General features: G+C 63.3%; 1 protein-coding gene across 1 annotated transcript; it reads left to right on the forward strand.

The window, feature by feature from the left end:
• Positions 1-1,197: 1,197 nt before the first annotated feature.
• Positions 1,198-18,789, forward strand: TAF6 (TATA-box binding protein associated factor 6). The gene is made up of 14 exons (XM_088539000.1): positions 1,198-1,359; positions 2,798-2,884; positions 5,693-5,846; positions 7,152-7,208; positions 8,218-8,334; positions 10,034-10,176; positions 12,528-12,605; positions 12,685-12,786; positions 12,874-13,056; positions 14,064-14,138; positions 14,330-14,455; positions 15,189-15,362; positions 16,300-16,506; positions 18,463-18,789. The coding sequence occupies exons 1-14, from the start codon at positions 1,204-1,206 to the stop codon at positions 18,778-18,780; spliced, it is 1,977 nt and encodes a 658-aa protein (XP_088395126.1). The 5' UTR covers positions 1,198-1,203; the 3' UTR covers positions 18,781-18,789.
• Positions 18,790-19,643: the final 854 nt, after the last annotated feature.

Below are 19,643 nucleotides of genomic sequence, written 5' to 3' on the forward strand. Positions count from 1 at the left end.
GTGTGGAGAATGTGACCCTATGGGGTGGGTGGCCTTATGGAGGAGGTGACTATGGAGGCGGTGATCCTATAGGGTGGGGGACCCTATGGAGAAGGTGACTATGGAGGGGTTGACCCTATGCAGAAGGTGACGTTATGGGCTGGGGGACTCTATGGAGAAGGTGACTCTATGGAGAAGGTGACTCTATGGAGAAGGTGACTGTATGGGGTGGGTGATGACCCTATGGAGAGAATGAGTCTATGGAGAAGGTGATTCTGAAGGGGGTGAATCTATGGAGAGAACGACTGTGTGGAGAACGTGACCCTGTGGGGTGGGTGGCCTTATGGAGGAGGTGACTATGGAGGCGGTGATCCTATAGGGTGGGGGACCCTATGGAGAAGGTGACTATGGAGGGGTTGACCTTATGCAGAAGGTGACGATGTGGGCCGGGGGACTCTATGGAGAAGGTGACTCTATGGAGAAGGTGACTCTATGGAGAAGGTGACTCTATGGGGTGGGTGATGACCCTATGGAGAGAACGACCCTATGGAGAAGGTGACTCTGAATGGGGTGAATCTATGGAGAGAACGACTGTGTGGAGGAGGTGACCCTATGGGGTGGGTGGCTTTATGGAGGAGATGACTATGGAGGCGGTGATCCTGTAGGGTGGGGGACCCTATGGAGAAGGTGACTGTGGAGAAGGTGACTTTATGTAGAGGGTGACTGTATGGGGTGGGTGATGACCCTATGGAGAGAATGACGCTATGGAGAGAATGACCCTATGGAGCAGGTGACTCTGGAGAGGGTGAATCTATGGAGAGAACGACTTTGGGGAGTAGATGACCCTATAGAGTGGGTGGCTTTATGGAAGAGGTGACTATGGAGGTGGTGATGCTATAACGTGGATGATCCTATGGAGAAAATGGTTGTGGAAAAGAGGATTTTATGGAGAGAGTGACTATAGGGGGTGGGTAGCCCTGTGGGGTGGGCAACCTTATGGAAAAAGTGATTATGGAGGAGATAACTCTGTAGGGTGGGAGACCCTATGGAGAAGGTAACCGTATAGATCTATGGAGGAAAGGGTTACACCATAGAAAAGAAGTGTTTCCGTAGTGTTCCTGTTAGTTATATATGTTTTGCTTTAACGTTTCCATTTCGTGTCCCCGCGTAGCTCCGTCCGGGGTCCCCTATGGGCTCCCTATAGGTCCCTATAGGAGGAGGAAGATGGCGGAGGAGAAGAAGCTCAAGCTGAGCCACACGCTGCTGCCGGCCGAGTCCATGAAGGGGATGGCCGAGGCCATGGGGCTGGCGCAGGTGGCCGAGGAGAGCTGCCAGCTGCTGGCCGACGAGGCCAGCTACCGCCTCAAGGAGATCGCCCAGGTGGGGGGGACGGGGGGGACACGGGGGGACAGGGGGACACGGGGACAGGGGGACACGGGGGGGACATGGGGACACGGGGGTATGGGGGGGACATGGTGGGGACACGGGGACAGGGGGGACACACGGGGATGGGGGACACATGGGGATGGGAGGGGACATGGGGACATGGGGGGGACATGGGGACACGGGGGGACATGGGGACACGGGGGTATGGGGGGGACATGGGGGGGACATGGGGATGTGAGGGGGACACGGGGACATGGGGACACGGGGGGGACATGGGGACACGGGGGGACACACGGGGATGGGGGACACATGGGGATGGGAGGGGACATGGGGACACGGGGGGACATGGGGACACGGGGGTATGGGGGTGAACATGGGGGGGACATGGGGATGGGATGGGGGGGACATGGGGATGTGAGGGGGACATGGGGACATGGGGGGGACATGGGGACACGGGGGGACATGGGGACACGGGGGTATGGGGGTGAACATGGGGGGGACATGGGGATGGGATGGGGGGACATGGGGATGTGAGGGGGACACGGGGACATGGGGACACGGGGGGGACACGGGGGGACATGGGGACACAGGGGTATGGGGGGGACATGGCAGGGACACGGGGACAGGGGGGGACACACGGGCATGGGAGGGGACATGGGGACATGGGGGGGACATGGGGACACGGGGGTATGGGGGTGAACATGGGGGGGACATGGGGATGGGATGGGGGGGACATGGGGATGTGAGGGGGACATGGGGACATGGGGGGGACATGGGGACACGGGGGACATGGGGACATGGGGGTATGGGGACGAGCATGGGGGGGACATGGGGATGGGATGGGGGGGACATGGGGATGTGAGGGGGACATGGGGACGTGGGGGGGGACACGGGGATGTGGAGGGGAACATGGGGATATGGGGGGACACGGGGACATGGGGAGGACACGGGTGACACGGGGATGGGGGGACATGGGGATATGGGGGGACATGGGGGGTACACGGGGACGTGAGGGGAAACATGGGGACAGGGGGACGCGGGGATATGGGGGACACAGGGACATGGGGACACGGGGATGTGGGGGGGACACAGGGATATGGGGGACACGGGGGGGACACGGGGATATGGAGGACACGTGGACAGTGGGACATGGGGGCACATGGGGGGGTCACGGGGATGGGGGGGACATGGAGGGACACAGGGATATGTGGGGTGGGGGTACAGGGACGTGGTGGGGGGGGCATGGGAACATGGGGGGCACATGGGGACATGGGGACATGGGGGTGGGACATGGTCCCCACCGCAAAGGGACCCCCCGGCCCCACGTCCCTCGTTTCCCCCCGCGCCCTGCGGTGTCCCCTGCCCTGGGGGGTGACACGGGGGTGTCCCCGCCGCGCCGACCCCCCCCCGGTGTCATTGTCCCCAACCCCAGGACGCGCTCAAGTTCATGCACATGGGCAAGAGGCGGCGCCTGACGACCGGGGACGTCGACTTCGCCCTCAAGCTGAAGAACGTGGAGGTGACACCAGGGGAGGGGACATCGCGGGGGGGACATGGGGGGGGACTGGGGACATGGGGGAGGGGACAAGGATGCCCTGGGGGGGGGGCTGCAAGACTTGAAGGGGGGGGGCGGTTTTGGGGGACTGGAGATGGGGAGGGGATATAGGGATGTGGGGGGGACGTGGGGACATTGGGGGGGTCACGGGGATGTGGGGGGGTCACAGGGACATGGAAGGGACACAGGGATGTGGGGGGGTGTGTGGGGATGGGTGCGAGGGATATGGGGGTGTAGGGGGGGATATAGGGATGTGGGGAGGGGGATACGGGGATATGGGGGGGGCATGGGGACGTGGAGGGGACATGGGGACATGGGGGGGGACAGGGGGTAGTGTGGGGGGAGCACGGGGGGATACGAGGATGTGGGGGGGGATACAGGGACGGGGGGACGTGGGGGTGTCGTGGGGATGTGTGGGGGGGATACAGGGACATGGGGAGGACATGGGGACATGGAGAGGGACATGGGGAAGTGTGGGGGGAGTACGGGGGGGATACGAGGATGTGGGGGGGATACAGGGATGTGGGGGGGATCATGGGGATGTGGGGGACATAGTGGGGACATGGGAATGTGGACAAGGGGGGCTTAGGGACATGAGGGGGATATGGGGAAGTGGAAGAGCGGAATACAGGGACATGAGGGGGACATGGGGACATGGAGAGGGACATGGGGAAGCGGGGGGGAAACATGGGAAGGATATAAGGATGTGGGGGGCGATGCAGGGATGTGGGGGACACGGGGGACATGGGGACGTGAACGAGGAGGAATACAGGGACATGAGAGGGACATGGGGACGGGGGAAACACGAGGATGTGCAAGAGGGGGAATATAGGGACGTGGTGGGGACATGGGGACATGAGGGGGACATGGGGATGTGGACGAGGGGGATACAGGGAGGTAGCAGGGACACGGTGGGGACATGGGGACATGGGGACATGGAGGGGGACACGGGGATGTGGACGAGGGGGATACAGGGACATGAGAGGGACGTGGGGACGGGGGGGACACGGGGATGTGCAAGAGGGGGAATATAGGGACGTGATGGGGACATGGGAGGGGACATGGGGATGTGGACGAGGGGGATACAGGGACGTAGGGGGGGCACGGGGACGTCGTGGGGGGACATGGGGAAGTGGGGGAGCACGGGGGGGATACAGGGATGTGGGGGAGGGATACAGGGATGTGGGGGACAGTGGGGACATGGGGATGTGGACGAGGGGGAATATAGGGACATGGTGGGGACATGAGGACATGGGGGGGACACGGAGATGTGGACGAGGGGGAATACAGGAACGTGGTGGGGACATGGGGGGGACATGGGGATGTGGACGGGGGGGATACAGGGACGTAGGGGGGACATGGGGACACGGTGGGGGGGACATGGGGAAGTGGGGGAGCACGGCGGGGATACAGGGATGTGGGGGGGGATAGAGGGATGTGGGGGACACAGGGGGGACACGGAGGTGTGGATGAGGGAATATAGGGATGTGATGGGGACATGGAGGGGGACACGGGGATGTGGACGAGGAGGAATACAGGGATGTAGAGGGGACATGGGGGACACGGGGATGTGGACGAGGGGGATACAGGAACATGAGAGGGACATAGGGACGGGGGGGACACAGGGATGTGCAAGAGGGGGAATATAGGGACGTGATGGGGACATGGGGGGGGACATGGGGATGTGGACGAGGGGGATACAGGGAGGTGGGGGGACACGGGGACATCGTGGGGGGACATGGGGAAGTGGAGGAGCACGGGGGGGATACAGGGATGTGGGGGGGGATACAGGGATGTGGGGGACAGCGGGGACACGGAGGTGTGGACGAGGGAATATAGGGATGCGATGGGGACATGGGGACATGGAGGGGGACACGGGGACGTGGACGAGGGGGATACAGGGACGTAGGGGGGGCATGGGGACATGGTGGGGGGACATGGGGAAGTGTAGAGAGGGGATACAGGGATGTGAGGGGGGATACAGGGATGTGGGGGTCACAGCGGGGACATGGGGATGTGGATGAGGGGGATACAGGGACGTAGGGGGGACAGGGTGGGGACATGGGGACGTGGACGAGGAGGAATACAGGAACGTGATGGGGACATGAAGACATGGAGGGGGACATGGGGGTGTGGACGAGGAGAAATACAGGGATGTAGAGGGGACATAGAGGGGGACACGGGGATGTGGATGAGGGGGATACAGGGACATAGGGGGGACACGGGGACGTCGTGGGGGGACATAGGGAAGTGGGGGAGCACGGGGGGGATACAGGGATGTGGGGGACACAGCCGGGACACGGGGACGTGGACAAGAAGAAATACAGGGATGTGGGGACATGGTGGGGACATGGGGAGGTGGATGAGGGGAATACAAGGACATGGGGACATGGGGGGGACATGGGGATGTGGACGAGGGGAATACGGGGACATGGGGACATGGGACGGACATGGGGACGTGGACGAGAAGGAATACAGGGATGTAGAGGGGACATTGGGGGGGACACAGGGGCATGGATGAAGGGGATAGAGGGACATAAGAGGGACATGGGGACATGGATGAGGGGGATACAGGGACATGGGGACATGGAGGTGACATGGGGATGTGGATGAGGAGGAATACAGGGATGTAGAGGGGACATGGGGGGGGCACAGGGGCATGGACGAGGGGGATACAGGGACATGGGGACACGGGGACGTCACGGGGGGACGCGTAGGGGTGCAGAGGGGGGGTCGGGGCTGTCCCCCCCCATAACGCCCCCCCCCCCCCAGCCGCTCTACGGCTTCCACGCTCCCGAGTTCCTGCCGTTCCGCTTCGCCAGCGGCGGGGGCCGGGAGCTCTACTTCTACGAGGAGCCGGAGCTGGAGCTGAGCGACATCATCAACACCCCCCTGCCCCGCGTGCCGCTCGACGTGTGCCTCAAGGGTGCGCGGGGGGGACGGGGGACGTGGGGACACATGGGGGACACGCGGGGACACCCGTCTGCGGGGGGGTCCCGGTGCTGGGGGTCACTGAACAGCTACCCCCCCCCCCCCCGGGAGCATCCCAGGGCCCTGTCGGGACCTGTGACCCCCCCCCACCCCCAGCATCCGTGACCCCCCACAGGATCCATGACCCCCCCAGAGCATCCCGGACCCCTATCGGCACCTATAGCCCCCCCTGCATCCATGACCCCCCCCCTCCAGAGCATCTGTGTCCCCCCCCTCCAGAGCATCGCGGACCCCTATTGGGACCTATAGCATCCATGACCCGCCCCCCCAGAGCTTCCCAGACCCCTGTCGGGACCTATAGCCCCCCCCCCCGGAGCATCCCGGACTCCTATTGGGGGGATCCCCCATATAGCCCTCTTCTATAGCCCCCCCCAGCATCCGTGACCCCCCCAGAGCATCTCGGGCCCCTATCAGGACCTGTAGCCTCCCCCCACCATCCGTGACCCCCGCCCCCAACATCCGTGACCCCCCCCCCCCCCAGAGCATCTGTGACCCCCCCCAGAGCATCCTAGACCCCTATCGGGACCTATAGCCCCCCCCAGCATCTGTGACCCCCCCCAGAGCATCCCAGACCCCTATCGGGACCTATAGCCGCACTCAGCATCTGTGACCCCCCCCACCCCAAGCATCCCAAACCCCTATTGGGACCTATAGACCCCCCAGCATCCGTGACCCCCCCCCCACAGGATCCATGACCCCCCCCCAGAGCATCCCAGACCCCTATTGGGGGGGATCCCCCATATAGCCCCCTCCTATAGCCCCCCCCAGCATCCATGACCCCCCCCCCATCCGTGACCCCCCCCCAGAGCATCCGTGACCCCCCTAGAGCATCCCAGACCCCTATAGGGACCTATAGCCCCCCACCCCGAGCATCCCAGACCCCTATTGGGGGGATCCCCCATATAGCCCCCTCCTATAGCCCCACCCCCCCCCAGCATCCGTGACCCCCCCAGAGCATCCTGGACCCCCCCCCAGAGCATCCCGGACCCCTATCAGGACCTATAGCCCCCCCCCCCCCAGCATCCGTGACCCCCCCAGAGTATCCCAGACCCCTATGGGGACCTATAGCCCCCCAGCATCCGTGACCCCCCCCCCCTAGAGCTTCCCAGACCCCTATGGGGACCTGCAGCCCCCCATCAGCATCCGTGACCCCCCCAGGGCATCAGTGATGATTTTGGGGCCAAAGAGGGTTTTTTTTTTAACTCATTTTAACCATTTCCTCCCTTTTTTGTGACCCCAGCGCACTGGCTCAGCATCGAGGGGGTGCAGCCGGCCATCCCCGAGAACCCCCCCCCGGGTGAGTGAGAATGCCCCCCCTGGGGCAAATCCACCCCCCCAGTGCACAATTGCCCCCCCAGCAGCCCGAATTTGCCCCCCATTGTAGTTCCAACCCCACCAACTCAGATCTAAGTCCCCCCCATGCAGTTTTGCCCCCCCTCCATGCAGATCTGCCCCTCTTCATGCGGTTTTGCCCCCTCTCAGTGCAATTTCCCCCCCACCAGTGTAGTACTACCCCCCCCATACAGTTTTGCCCCCTCTTGGTGCAGATCTGCCCCCTCCATCTAGTTTTGCCCCCCAGCTCAAATCCAAGTTCCCCCTCAGTGTATTTTTGCCCCCCCCCAGGTGCAGATCTGCCCCCCCCATGCAATTTTGCCCCCCCAGTGCAGATCTGCCCCCTCCATCTAGTTTTGCCCCCCCAGCTCAAATCCAAGGCCCTCCTTGGTGCAATTTTGCCCCCCCCTGCCAGTACAGATCTGCCCCCCCCCATACAGTTTTGCCCCTTACTCAATGCAGTTTTGCCCCCCCTCCCCATGCAGTTTTGCCCCCCTGGTGCAGATCTGCCCCCCCCACATGCAGTTTTGCCCCCCCCCCGGTGCAGATCTGCCCCCCATGCAATTTTGCCCCCTCCCATGCAGTTTTGCCCCCTCCCATGCAATTTTGCCCCCCCAGTGCAGACCTGCCCCCCCATGCAGTTTTGCCCCCCACTGGTGCAGTTTTGCCCCCCCCGTGCAGATCTGCCCCCCCCATGCAGTTTTGCCCCCCCATGCAGTTTTGCCCCCCCCACTGGTGCAGTTTTGCCCCCCCCCGTGCAGATCTGCCCCCCCCATGCAGTTTTGCCCCCCCCATGCAATTTTGCCCCCCCAGTGCAGACCTGCCCCCCCATGCAGTTTTGCCCCCCACTGGTGCAGTTTTGCCCCCCCCACTGGTGCAGTTTTGCCCCCCCAGTGCAGATCTGTCCCCCCCATGCAGTTTTGCCCCCCGCCCCGTGCAGTTTTGCCCCCCCCGACGCTGTCCCCCCCCTGCAGCCCCCAAGGAGCAGCAGAAGGCCGAGGCCACGGAGCCCCTCAAGGCCACCAAGCCGGGCCAGGAGGACGAGGGTCCCCCCAAGGGGAAGGGGCCGAGCGGCGCCGCCGACGCCAAAGGTGGGTCTGGCCCTGGGGGGGCGGGGGGCTCCGTGGGGTGTTCGTGGGGCTCCGTGGGGTGTTCGTGGGGCTCCATGGGGTGTTTTGGGGGCTCTGTGGGGTGTCCAGGATGCTCCGTGGGGTGTTTTTGGGGCTCCGTGGGGTGTTCATGGGGCTCTGTAGGGTGTTCGTGGGGCTCTGTGGGCTGTCCAGGGTGCTCCGTGGGTTGTTTGTGGCCTCCATGGGGTGTTTGTGGGGCTCTATGGGCAGTCCAGGACGCTCCGTGGGGTGTTTTTGGGGCTCCGTGGGATGCCCAGGGCGCTCCGTGGGGCTCTGTGGGTCTCCGTGGGGTGTTTGTAGGGCTCCATGGGGTGTTTTGGGGGCTCTGTGGGGTGTCCAGGACGCTCCGTGGGGTGTTTGTAGGGCTCCGTGGAGTGTTTGTGGGGCTCTGTGGGGTGTCCAGGATGCTCCGTGGGGTGTTTGTGGGGCTCTGTGGGGTGTTCGTGGGGCTTTGTGGGGCTCCGTGGGGTGTCCAGGATGCTCCGTGGGGTGTTTGTGGGGCTCCGTGGGGTGTTTGAGGAACCCTGTGGGGTGTTTGTGAGGCTCCGTGGGGTGTCCAGGACGCTCCATGGGGTGTTTGTGGGGCTCAGTGGGGTGTTTGTGGGGCTCCGTGGGGTGTTCTTGGGGCTCTGTGAGGTGTTTGTGGGGCTCTGTGGGGTATCCAGGATGCTCCATGGGGTGTTTGTGGGGTTCAGTGGGCTGTTTGTGGGGCTCTGTGGGGTGTCCAGGATGCTCTATGGGGTGTTGGTGGAGCTCCGTGGGGTGTTGGTGGAGCTTCGTGGGGTGTTCGTGTTGCTTCGTGGGGTGTTTGTAAAGCAACATGGAGATTTGTGGAGCTCTGTGGGGTGTTCGTGGAGCAACATGGACATTTGTGGAGCTCCGTGGGGTGTTCATGGAGCTCCGTGGACGTTTATGGAGCCATGTGGGGTGTTCATGGAGCTGCATGGACATTTGTGGAGCTCCATGGGGTGTTCGTGGAGCTCTATGGGGCATTGCAGAAGCTCCACGGGGCACTCAGGGGCTCCATGGAGATTTGCAGAGCTCCGTGGGGTGTTCATGGAGCTCCGTGGGGTGTTTGTGGAGCTCTGTGGGGCGTTGCAGAAGCTCCACGGGGCGCTCAGGGGCTCCATGGACATTTGTGGAGCTCTGTGTGGTGTTCGTGGAGCTCCGTGGGGTGTTCGTGAAGGTCCATGGACATTTGTGGAGCTCCGTGGGGTGTTCATGGAGCTCCGTGGGGTGTTCGTGGAGGTCCATGGGGTGCTGGTGGAGCTCTGTGGGGCGTTGGTGGAGCAACATGGACATTTGTGGAGCTCCATAGGGTGTTCATGGAGCTCCGTGGAGATTTGTGGAGCTCCGTGGGGTGTTGGTGGAGCTCTGAGGGGTGTTCATGGAGCTCCGTGGAGTGTTCGTGGAGCTCCATGGAGCGTTGCAGAAGCTCCATGGGGCACTCAAGCACTCCATGGACAATTGTGGAGCTCTGTGGACATTTCTGGAGCTCTGTGGGGTGTTCGTGGAGCTCTGTGGGGATTTGGGGAGCTCCGTGGGACCTTCAGGAGGCTCTGATGGGGCAAGTTATGGAGCCCTGTGGGGCTCAGGATGGGACGGCCGCCCCCATGGAGCGTCCCCGTGTCCCCCTGAGCGCCCCCGTGTCCCCGCGCAGGGAAGGACAAGAAGGGGCCGCTGCTGGAGGGGGCCCCGCTGCGGCTCAAGCCGCGCAGCGTCCACGAGCTCTCCGTGGAGCAGCAGCTCTACTACAAGGAGATCACGGAGGCCTGCGTGGGCTCCTGCGAGGCCAAGCGGGCCGTGAGTGTCCCCCGGGGTGTCCCCGTGGCCCCCGTGGTGTCCCCGTGGCCCCTGTGGTGTCCCCATGTCCCCAGCACCCTCCCCAGGGGTGTTCTGCTGTCCTGAGGAACATCTTGATGACCCCAAGTTCTCCTCAAGGGTGTCCCTGTGTCCCCAGTGCCCTCCTCAGGGATGTCTTGCTGTCCTGAGGAACATCTCAATGACCCCAGGTTGTCCTCAAGGATGTCCCCATGTCCCTAGGCCCTCCTCAGGGATGTCCTGATTCCCTGAGGAACATCTCAATGACCCCAAGTTCTCCTCAAGGGTGTCCCTATGTCCCCAGTGTCCTCCTCAGGGATGTCCTGCTGTCCTGAGGAACATCTCAATGACCCAGGTTCTCCACAAGGGTGTCCCCGTGTCCCTAGGCCCTTCTCAGGGATGTCCCGCTGTCCTGAGGAACATCTCGATGACCCCAGGTTCTCCACAAGGGTGTCCCCGTGTCCCCAGGCCCTCCCCAGGGATGTCACGCTGTCCTGAGGAACATCTCAATGACCCTGGGTTCTCCTCAAGGGTGTCCCCGTGTCCCCAGCGCCCTCCCCAGGCATGTCTTGCTGTCCTGAGGGACGTCTCGATGACCCCAGGTTCTTGTCAAGGATGTCCCCATGTCCCCAGGCCCTTCCCAGGGATGTCCTCTTGTCCTGAGGGGCATCTCAATGACCCCAGGGATGTCCCACTGTCCTCACAGCCCAACCAGGGACATCCCTGTGTCCCCAGCGCTCTCCCCAGGGATGTCCTGTTGTCCTGAGGGACATCTCGATGACGCCAGGTTGTCCTCAAGGGTGTCCCCATGTCCCCAGCGCCCTCCCCGGGGATGTCCTGCTGTCCTGAGGGACGTCTGGATGACCCCAGGTTCTCCTCAAGGGTCCCCCCGTGTCCCCAGCTCCCTCTCCAGGGAGCTCCTGCTGTCCTGAGGGACATCTTGATGACCCCAGGTTGTCCTCAAGGGTGTCCCCGTGTCCCCAGCGCCCTCCCCAGGGATGTCCTGCTGTCCTGAGGGACGTCTCGATGACGCCAGGGATGTCCCACTGTCCCACTGCCATGGACATCTCTGTGTCCCCAGCGCTCTCCTCCAGGAATGTTCCTATGTCCTTAAGTCCCAGCACCTTCCCTATGGACATCTTGCTGTCCCCAGGTTCTCCTCACGGGTGTCCCAGGGATGTCTTGCTGTCCTGAGGGATGTCTCAATGACCCCAGGTTCTCCCCAGCGATGTTCCACTGTCCTCACAACCCAACCAGGGACATCCCTGTGTCCCCAACGCCCTCCTCCAGGGATGTCCCCATGTTCCTAAGCCCCTAGCACCTTCCCTATGGACATCTCGCTGTCCCCAGGTTGTCCTCAAGGGTGTTCCCGTGTCCTCAGCGCCCTCCCCAGGGATGTCCTGCTGTCCTGAGGGACATCTCAATGACCCCAGGTTCTCCTCAAGGGTGTCCCCATGTCCCTAGGCCTTCCTCAGGGATGTCCCGCTGTCCTGAGGGACGTCTCGATGACCCCAGGTTCTCAAGGGTGTCCCCGTGTCCCCAGTGCCCTCCCCAGGGATGTCTTGCTGTCCTGAGGAACATCTCAATGACCCCAGGTTCTTCTCAAGGGGTGTCCCCAGGCCCTCCCCAGGGATGTCCCGCTGTCCTGAGGAACATTTCAATGACCCTGGGTTTTCCTCTAGGGTATCCCTGTGTCCCCAGCGCCCTCCCCAGGGATGTCCTGCTGTCCTGAGGAACATCTCAATGACCCTGGGTTCTCCTCAAGGGTGTCCCCGTGTCCCCAGCGCCCTCCCCAGGGATGTCGTGCTGTCCTGAGGGACGTCTCGATGACCCCAGGTTCTTGTCAAGGATGTCCCCATGTCCCCAGGCCCTCCCCAGGGATGTCCTCTTGTCCTGAGGGGCATCTCAATGACCCCAGGGATGTCCCACTGTCCTCACAGCCCAACCAGGGACATCCCTGTGTCCCCAGCGCTCTCCCCAGGGATGTCCTGTTGTCCTGAGGGACATCTCGATGACCCCAGGTTGTCCTCAAGGGTGTCCCCTTGTCCCCAGCGCCCTCCCCGGGGATGTCCTGCTGTCCTGAGGGATGTCTGGATGAACCCAGGTTCTCCTCAAGGGTGTCCTCCTGGTCCCAGCGCCCTCCTCAGGGATGTCCTGCTGTCCTGAGGGACGTCTGGATGACCCCAGGTTCTCCTCAAGGGTGTCCTCCTGGTCCCAGTGCCCACCCAGGGATGTCCTACTGGGTGTTCCGCTGTCCCCAGCGTCCTCCCCAAGGGCGTCCCCACATCCCCTGTGTCCCCACGTGTCCCGGTGACGTCCCCGTGTCCTCCTAGGAGGCCCTGCAGAGCATCGCCACTGACCCCGGCCTGTACCAGATGCTGCCGCGTTTCAGCACCTTCATCTCCGAGGGGGTGAGCATGAGGGGACACCACGACCCCTGCCACCACGGGTGGCCCCGTGGTGACCGCGCTGTCCCCAAACGTCCCCCAGGTGCGCGTGAACGTGGTGCAGAACAACCTGGCGCTGCTCATCTACCTCATGCGCATGGTGAAGGCCCTCATGGACAACCCCACGCTCTACCTGGAGAAATACGTGAGCGCGTCCCCCACCCCGTCCCCTCCCCCGCGTTGTCCCCGTCCGTCCCGGTGGCCAACGCCGACGTCCCCGCGTGTCCCGCAGCTCCACGAGCTCATCCCGGCCGTCATGACGTGCATCGTGAGCCGGCAGCTCTGCCTGCGGCCCGACGTGGACAACCACTGGGCCCTGCGCGACTTCGCCGCCCGCCTGGTGGCCCAGGTCTGCAAGAACTTCAGCACCACCACCAACAACATCCAGTCCCGCATCACCAAGACCTTCACCAAGGTGGGAGCGCGTGGCCGTGCCCCACGGCTGCGTGGGGGGACGGGGTGGTGCCCCACGGTTGGGTTTGGGTCAAGGACAGGGCCATGGGGTAGGGATGGAGCCCTGCAGTTGGGTGTGGGGCTGGGATGGTGCCCCATGGTTGGGTTTGGGGCTGGAACGGTGCCCCATGGCTGGGTCTGGGACATGGTTGATGCCCCATGGTTGGGTTTGGGACGTGGTTGATGGCCCACGGTCGGGTTTAGGGATGAGGTGGTGCCCCAGAGTTGGGTTTGGGGACAGGGTGGTGACCCATGGTTGGGTTTGGGACAAGAACAGGGCCATGGGGTAGGGATGGAGCCCTGCAGTTGGGTGTGGGGCTGGGATGGTGCCCCATGGTTGGGCTTGGGGCTGGGACGGTGCCCCATGGCCAGGTTTGGGACATGGTTGATGCCCCATGGTTGGGTTTAGGGATGAGGTGGTGCCCCACTGTTGGGTTTGGGGACAGGGTGGTGCCCCATAGTTGGATTTGGTGCAAGAACGGGGCCATGGGGTAGGGGTGGTGCCCCATGGTTGGGTTTGGGGCATGGTTGATGCCCCACGATTGGGTTTAGGGACAAGGTGGTGCCCCACGGTTGGGTTTGGGGACAGGGTGGTGCCCCATAGTTGGATTTGGTGCAAGAACGGGGCCATGGGGTAGGGATGGAGCCCCATGGTTGGGTATGGAGACAGGGTTGGTGCCCCTAGTTGGGTTTGAGACATGGTTGATGCCCCACGGTTGGGTTTGGGGACAGGGTGGTGCCCCATGGTTGAGGCGGTGCAAGAACAGGGCCATGGGGCAAGGACAAGGACAAGAATTTGGGGGCAGAACTGGGAGATGGGGTTGGGATGGAGAGATTGGGGGCAGAACTGGGGCTATGGGGCAGGAATTGGGACAGAAATGGAGAGTTGGGGCAGGGTTGGGGACAGGAATGGGGATTTGGGGACAGAGAGGGGGATTTGGGGCCCATCTCCCCCTTCTTCTGCCCCAGAGCTGGGTGGACGAGAAGACGCCCTGGACCACGCGCTACGGCTCCATCGCGGGGCTGGCCGAGCTGGGCCATGACGTGAGTGTCCCCACTGTCCCCCCGCCCATGGCACCGTGTCCCCATCGTGTCCCCCCACGTCCCTGCCGTGTGTCCCCCCCATCACACTGCCCTGTGGGTCCCCGTTGTCCTCACAGCGCTGGGTTCTTGCCCCTGCCATGTCCCTCCTGTTCTCCTCCCGAGGTCCCCCTGATGTCCCTCGGTGTCCCCAGGTCATCAAGACGCTGATCCTGCCCCGGCTGCAAGTGGAGGGCGAGCGGGTGCGGAGCATCCTGGAGGGCCCCGTCGTCAGCAACATCGACAAGATCGGGGCCGACCACGTCCAGACCCTGCTGCTGGTGGGACTTGGGGACACGGGGACATGGGGAAGGGGGACACGGGAGCACCCTGTGGTCAGCAGCATTGACCAGATGGAGACCGTCCATCTTCTGATGGGACTTGGGGACACGGGGACATGGGGACATGGGGAAGGGGGACACGGGAGCGCCCTGTGGTCAGCAGCATTGACCAGATGGAGACTGTCCATCTTCTGATGGGACTTGGGGACACGAGGACATGGGGAAGGGGGACACGGGAGCGCCCTGTGGTCAGCAGCATTGACCGGATGGAGACTGTCCATCTTCTGATGGGACTTGGGGACACGGGGACATGAGGTGAGGGACACAGAGTCAGCAACCAGATAGAGACCGGCCATGTCCAGACCCTGCTCCTGGTGGGATTTAGGGACACGGAGACCCTGAGGACACATGGGAGATACGTGGGGGACATGTTGGCACTCCATGGTCAACGACATTGGCGAAATTGAGGTCAACCACATCCAGATGCTGCTGCTGGTGGGACTTGGGGACGCAGAGGGTGACATGGGGACAACGGAGGGGGACATGGGCAGGACAAGAGGTCATCCCGGTGTTGGCAACATGACGAACTCAGGTCCAACCATCTTCAGATGCTGCTGCTGGTGGGACACAAGGGCTTCGGCAACACAGGGCATGGATTCTTGTCCCCAGCCGCCGCGTGCCCGTGTCCCCTGTGTCCCCCCACACTGATGGCACCATGGCCGTGTCCCTACAGAAACACTGCGCCCCGGTGCTGGCCAAGATCCGTCCGCCCCCGGACAACCAGGACTCCTACAAGAGCGACTTCGGCTACCTGGGCGCCCTGCTCTGCACCCACGTGGTGAAGGCCCGGGCCCAGGCCGCCATGCAGGCCCAGCAGGTCAACCGCACCACGCTGACCATCACCCAGGTGGGCCTGGGGACACGCGGGGACACGTGGGGACATGGGGTGGACGTGTTGGGGGACATAGAGTGAGGTCCTGTTGCTCTGCACCCATGTGGTGATGGCCAACAGGTCAACCGCACCATGCTGACCATCACCCAGGTGGGCGTGGGGACACATGGGGACATGGGGTGGGCACATTGGGGGACATAGAGTGAGGACCTGCTGCTCTGCACCCAACGTGGTGATGGCCAGCAAGTCAACCCCATTGTGCTGAGCGTCCCCTGGGGAGCTTGAGGACACATTAGGGACATGGAGAGTCATGTTGTAAAGGCCAGCAGGTCAACCGCACCACACTGACCATCACCTGAGGGGCTTGGGGACACAGTGGGGACATGAGGACCCACATGGTGATGGCCAGCAGGTCAACTGCACTGTGTTGACCATCACCTGGAGGGCTTGGGGACACATGAGGGACACGAGGACCCACATGGGGATGGCCAGCAGGTCAACCGCACCATGCTGACCATCACCTGGAGGGATTGGGGACACAGTGGGGACATGGAGAGCCACATGGTGATGGCCAGCAGGTCAACTGCACCATGCTGACCATCACCTGGAGGGCTTGGGGACATGGTGGTGACATGGGGAACATCATGGGGATGGCCAGTAGGTCAACCACACCATGCTGACCATCACCTGAGGGGCTTGGGGACACGGTGGGGACATGGAGAGCCACATGGTGATGGCAAGCAGGTCAACCACACCATGCTGACCATCTTGGTGGGATGTGGGACATGGGGGGACACAGGGACATGGGGGGTGACACAGGCCTGAGAGCCATGTCACAGGGAGAGCCTGGGACACCTGGCGCTGGGTGGACATGGGGACAGCAGAAGATGGTTTGGGGGGGACAAGTGTCACCCCATGGTCATCGTCCCCGTCCCTTGTGTCCCCCCCGCAGCCGCGCCCCACGTTGACGCTGTCACAGGCGCCCCAGGGCCAGGCGGGTCCCCCGCGTCCCCCCAGCATCATCAAGGTGCCCAGCGCCATCACGCTGCCCGTGCAGACCCTGGTGTCGGGGCGCCCGGGGACCCCCACGCAGCCCTCGCCGCCCCCCACCAAGTTCATCGTCATGTCCTCGGCCTCGGGGACCAGCGCGTCCCAGCAGGTACCGCGCGGGGACGGGGGGCGGCTGGTGGCACCGGTTGGGGGGGGACACATGGAGACACCTTTGGGGTTGTCTTGTTGGCACCGCTCTTCTCTCTGGGGTCTCCTTGCCATCTGTTTCAGTCTCCTGGGGACATCATGGTGACCCCCCTTGGGTGGCCTGGTGTCCCTTGGGTTGTGGCATGGCCACCCCTGCCCCCACACCGAGCCCTTGTCCCCATCGTGGTGTTCCTTGTGGTCCCGTGTCCCCTTGTCCCCATCCCCGTGCTCCTGGATGTCTCCATGCCCTCGTCCCCGTGCCCTTGATGGTCCCCACACGCCTGTCCCTGTGTCCCGATGGTCCCCATGTCCCCATGTCCCCATGTCCCCATCCCCTGAGGGTCCCCATGTCCCCATCCCCTGAGATTCCCATTGTTCTTGATGTGTCTCGTGTTCCCTGATGGTCCCCGTGCTCCTGTGTCCCCATGTCCCCATGGCCGTGCCCCCAATACCTCCCCTTTCCTCATGCCCTGTTGGTCCCTGTGTCCCCAAGGCCATACCTTGATGGTCCCCATGTCCCTCTCCCCCTTCCCTGATGGTCCTTGTGTCCCCATGCCCCCGATAGTTCCCATGTCCCCGTGCCCTCATGGTCCCCATGTCCCCAAGGCCATACCTTGATGGTCCCCATGTCCCTCTCCCCCTTCCCTGATGGTCCTTGTGTCCCCATGCCCCCGATAGTTCCCATGTCCCCGTGCCCTCATGGTCCCCATGTCCCCAAGGCCATACCTTGATGGTCCCCATGTCCCTCTCCCCCTTCCCTGATGGTCCCCATGACCATTCCCCCGATAGCTCCCATGTCCTTGTGCCCTCATGGTCCCCATGTCCCCAGGGCCATGCCCTGATGCTCTCTGTATCTCCAGGCCCTGAGGCCCTTGATCCCTGTGTCCCCATGTCCCCATGACCTTGATGGTCCCTGTGTCCTCACAGTCATGGCCCTGAGGGTCCCCATGTCCCCATGCCCCTCATGGTCCCCATGTCCCCAAGGCCATGCCCTGATCCTCTCTGTATCTCCAGGCCCCGAAGCCCTTCATGATCCCTGTGTCCCCATGTCCCGGTGGTCCCTGTGTCCTCACAGTCACGGCCCTGAGGGTCCCCATGTCCCTCATGGTCGCCATGTCCCCAAGGCCATGCCTTGATGCTCTCTGTGTCTCCAGGCCCCAAAGCCCTTGATCCCTGTGTCCCCATGTCCCCGTGTCCCAGTGGTCCTTGTGTCCTCACAGTCACAGCCCTGAGGGTCCCCATGTCCCTCATGGTCGCCATGTCCCCAAGGCCATGCCTTGATGCTCTCTGTGTCTCCAGGCCCCAAAGCCCTTGATCCCTGTGTCCCCATGTCCCCGTGTCCCAGTGGTCCTTGTGTCCTCACAGTCACAGCCCTGAGGGTCCCCATGTCCCTCATGGTCGCCATGTCCCCAAGGCCATGCCTTGATGCTCTCTGTGTCTCCAGGCCCCAAAGCCCTTGATCCCTGTGTCCCCATGTCCCCATGTCCCAGTGGTCCCTGTGTCCTCACAGTGACAGCCCTGAGGGTCCCCATGTCCCCATGCCCCTCATGGTCCCCATGTCCCCAAGGCCATGCCCTGATGCTCTCTGTATCTCCAGGCCCCAAAGCCCTTGATCCCTGTGTCCCCATGTCCCCGTGTCCCAGTGGTCCTTGTGTCCTCACAGTCACAGCCCTGAGGGTCCCCATGTCCCTCATGGTCCCCATGTCCCCAAGGCCATGCCCTGATGCTCTCCGTGTCTCCAGGCCCCAAAACCCTTGATGATCCCTGTGTCCCTCTGTCCCCATGACCTGGTGGTCCCTGTGTCCTCACAGTCACGGCCCTGAGGGTCCCCATGTCCCCATGCCCCTCATGGTCCCCACGTTCTAGATGACCCCGGTGTCCCCGTGTCCCCTGACGTCCCCCGTGTCCCCCCGCGCAGGTGATCACGTTCAGCACCAGCCCGGCGCCCACGGCCACGTCCCCGGTGACGAGCACGGTGGCCAGCGCGCAGCCCGTGGTGAAGCTGGTGTCGGCGGCGCCCACGGCGCCCAGCGCCACCGTCACCGGCAGCGTCCAGAAGTACATCGTGGTGTCCCTGCCGCCCGCCGGTGACACCAAGGCCGCCGCCGCCGCCCCCCAGCTGTCCCCGTCGGCCACTGCTGCCACCAAGCCCGAGGACAGTCCCCAGGCGACCTCGGCGCCCTTCGGCAAGGCCAACGGGGCCACCGTGCCCCAGTCCCCCCAGGCCACCCAGTGACACCCTGTGGGGCCCTCGATGTCCCCAAAGGACCTGGGATGTCTCTGTGGGGACATGGGTGACCCAAGTGTTCCCCGATGTCCCCAAAGGACCTGGGGTGTCTCTGTGGGGACATGGGGGGGTGACCCAAGTGTTCCCCGATGTCCCCAAAGGACCTGGGATGTCTCTGTGGGGACACGGGGGGGTGACCCAAGTGTTCGCTGATGTCCCCAAAAGACCTGGGACGTCTCTGTGGGGACACAGGGGTTGACCCAAGTGTTCCCTGATGTCCCCAAAGGACCCGGGACCTCTCTGTGGGGACACAAGGTGTGGCCTGGGGTCCCCCAGTGTCCCCAAGGGTCCTAGGACCCCTCTGCAGTGACAGAGGGGTTGACCCAGGTGTCCCCTGATGTCCCCAAGGGTTCTGGGATCCCTCTGCAGGGACAGAGGGAGGGACCTGGCTGTCCCACCCTATCCCAATGTGTCCTAGGACCCCTCTGTGGGGACACAAGGGGTGACCCGAGTGTCCCTTCATGTCCCCAAGGGACCTGGGATCTCTGCAGGGACACAAGGGGTGACCTGAGCATCCCCTGATGTCCCCAAGGCTTCCAGGATCCCTTTGGAAATTCTGGTGCCGGGTGTCACCGTGGGGACAGGGACTGTCCCCCTGTAAATAGCTGTACTTCTCCCGCTGTAAATATCCCCAATAAACGCCGTTGTCCAGTTGTTCCCAGCATCTCCCAGTTCATCCTAGTGCCCGGACGCCTGGGCCCCGTCCGGTTGTTTGCACCATCCCCAGCCTTGCACGAGTGTTTGCACAACCGCCAGAGGTTGCACAGGCGTTTGCACAAGTGCCGGGTGTTACATGGGCGTTTGCACAAGTC

The sequence above is a fragment of the Tinamus guttatus genome, unplaced genomic scaffold (assembly GCF_059628265.1).
Source record: "Tinamus guttatus ecotype Peru unplaced genomic scaffold, ASM5962826v1 Tinamus_guttatus_pri_ptg001318l, whole genome shotgun sequence".
In the NCBI taxonomy this organism is placed as follows: domain Eukaryota; kingdom Metazoa; phylum Chordata; class Aves; order Tinamiformes; family Tinamidae; genus Tinamus; species Tinamus guttatus.

What these genes read in the sequence shown, in the direction of transcription:
- TAF6 (XM_088539000.1), top strand. Translation starts at nt 1,204, where the DNA reads ATGGCGGAGGAGAAGAAGCTCAAGCTGAGCCACACGCTGCTGCCGGCC. An exon ending in CCTGCGAGGCCAAGCGGGCC is followed by an intron (nt 10,177 to 12,527) that starts GTGAGTGTCCCC and finishes GTGTCCTCCTAG; the next exon opens with GAGGCCCTGCAGAGCATCGC. An exon ending in TCACCAAGACCTTCACCAAG is followed by an intron (nt 13,057 to 14,063) that starts GTGGGAGCGCGT and finishes CTTCTGCCCCAG; the next exon opens with AGCTGGGTGGACGAGAAGAC.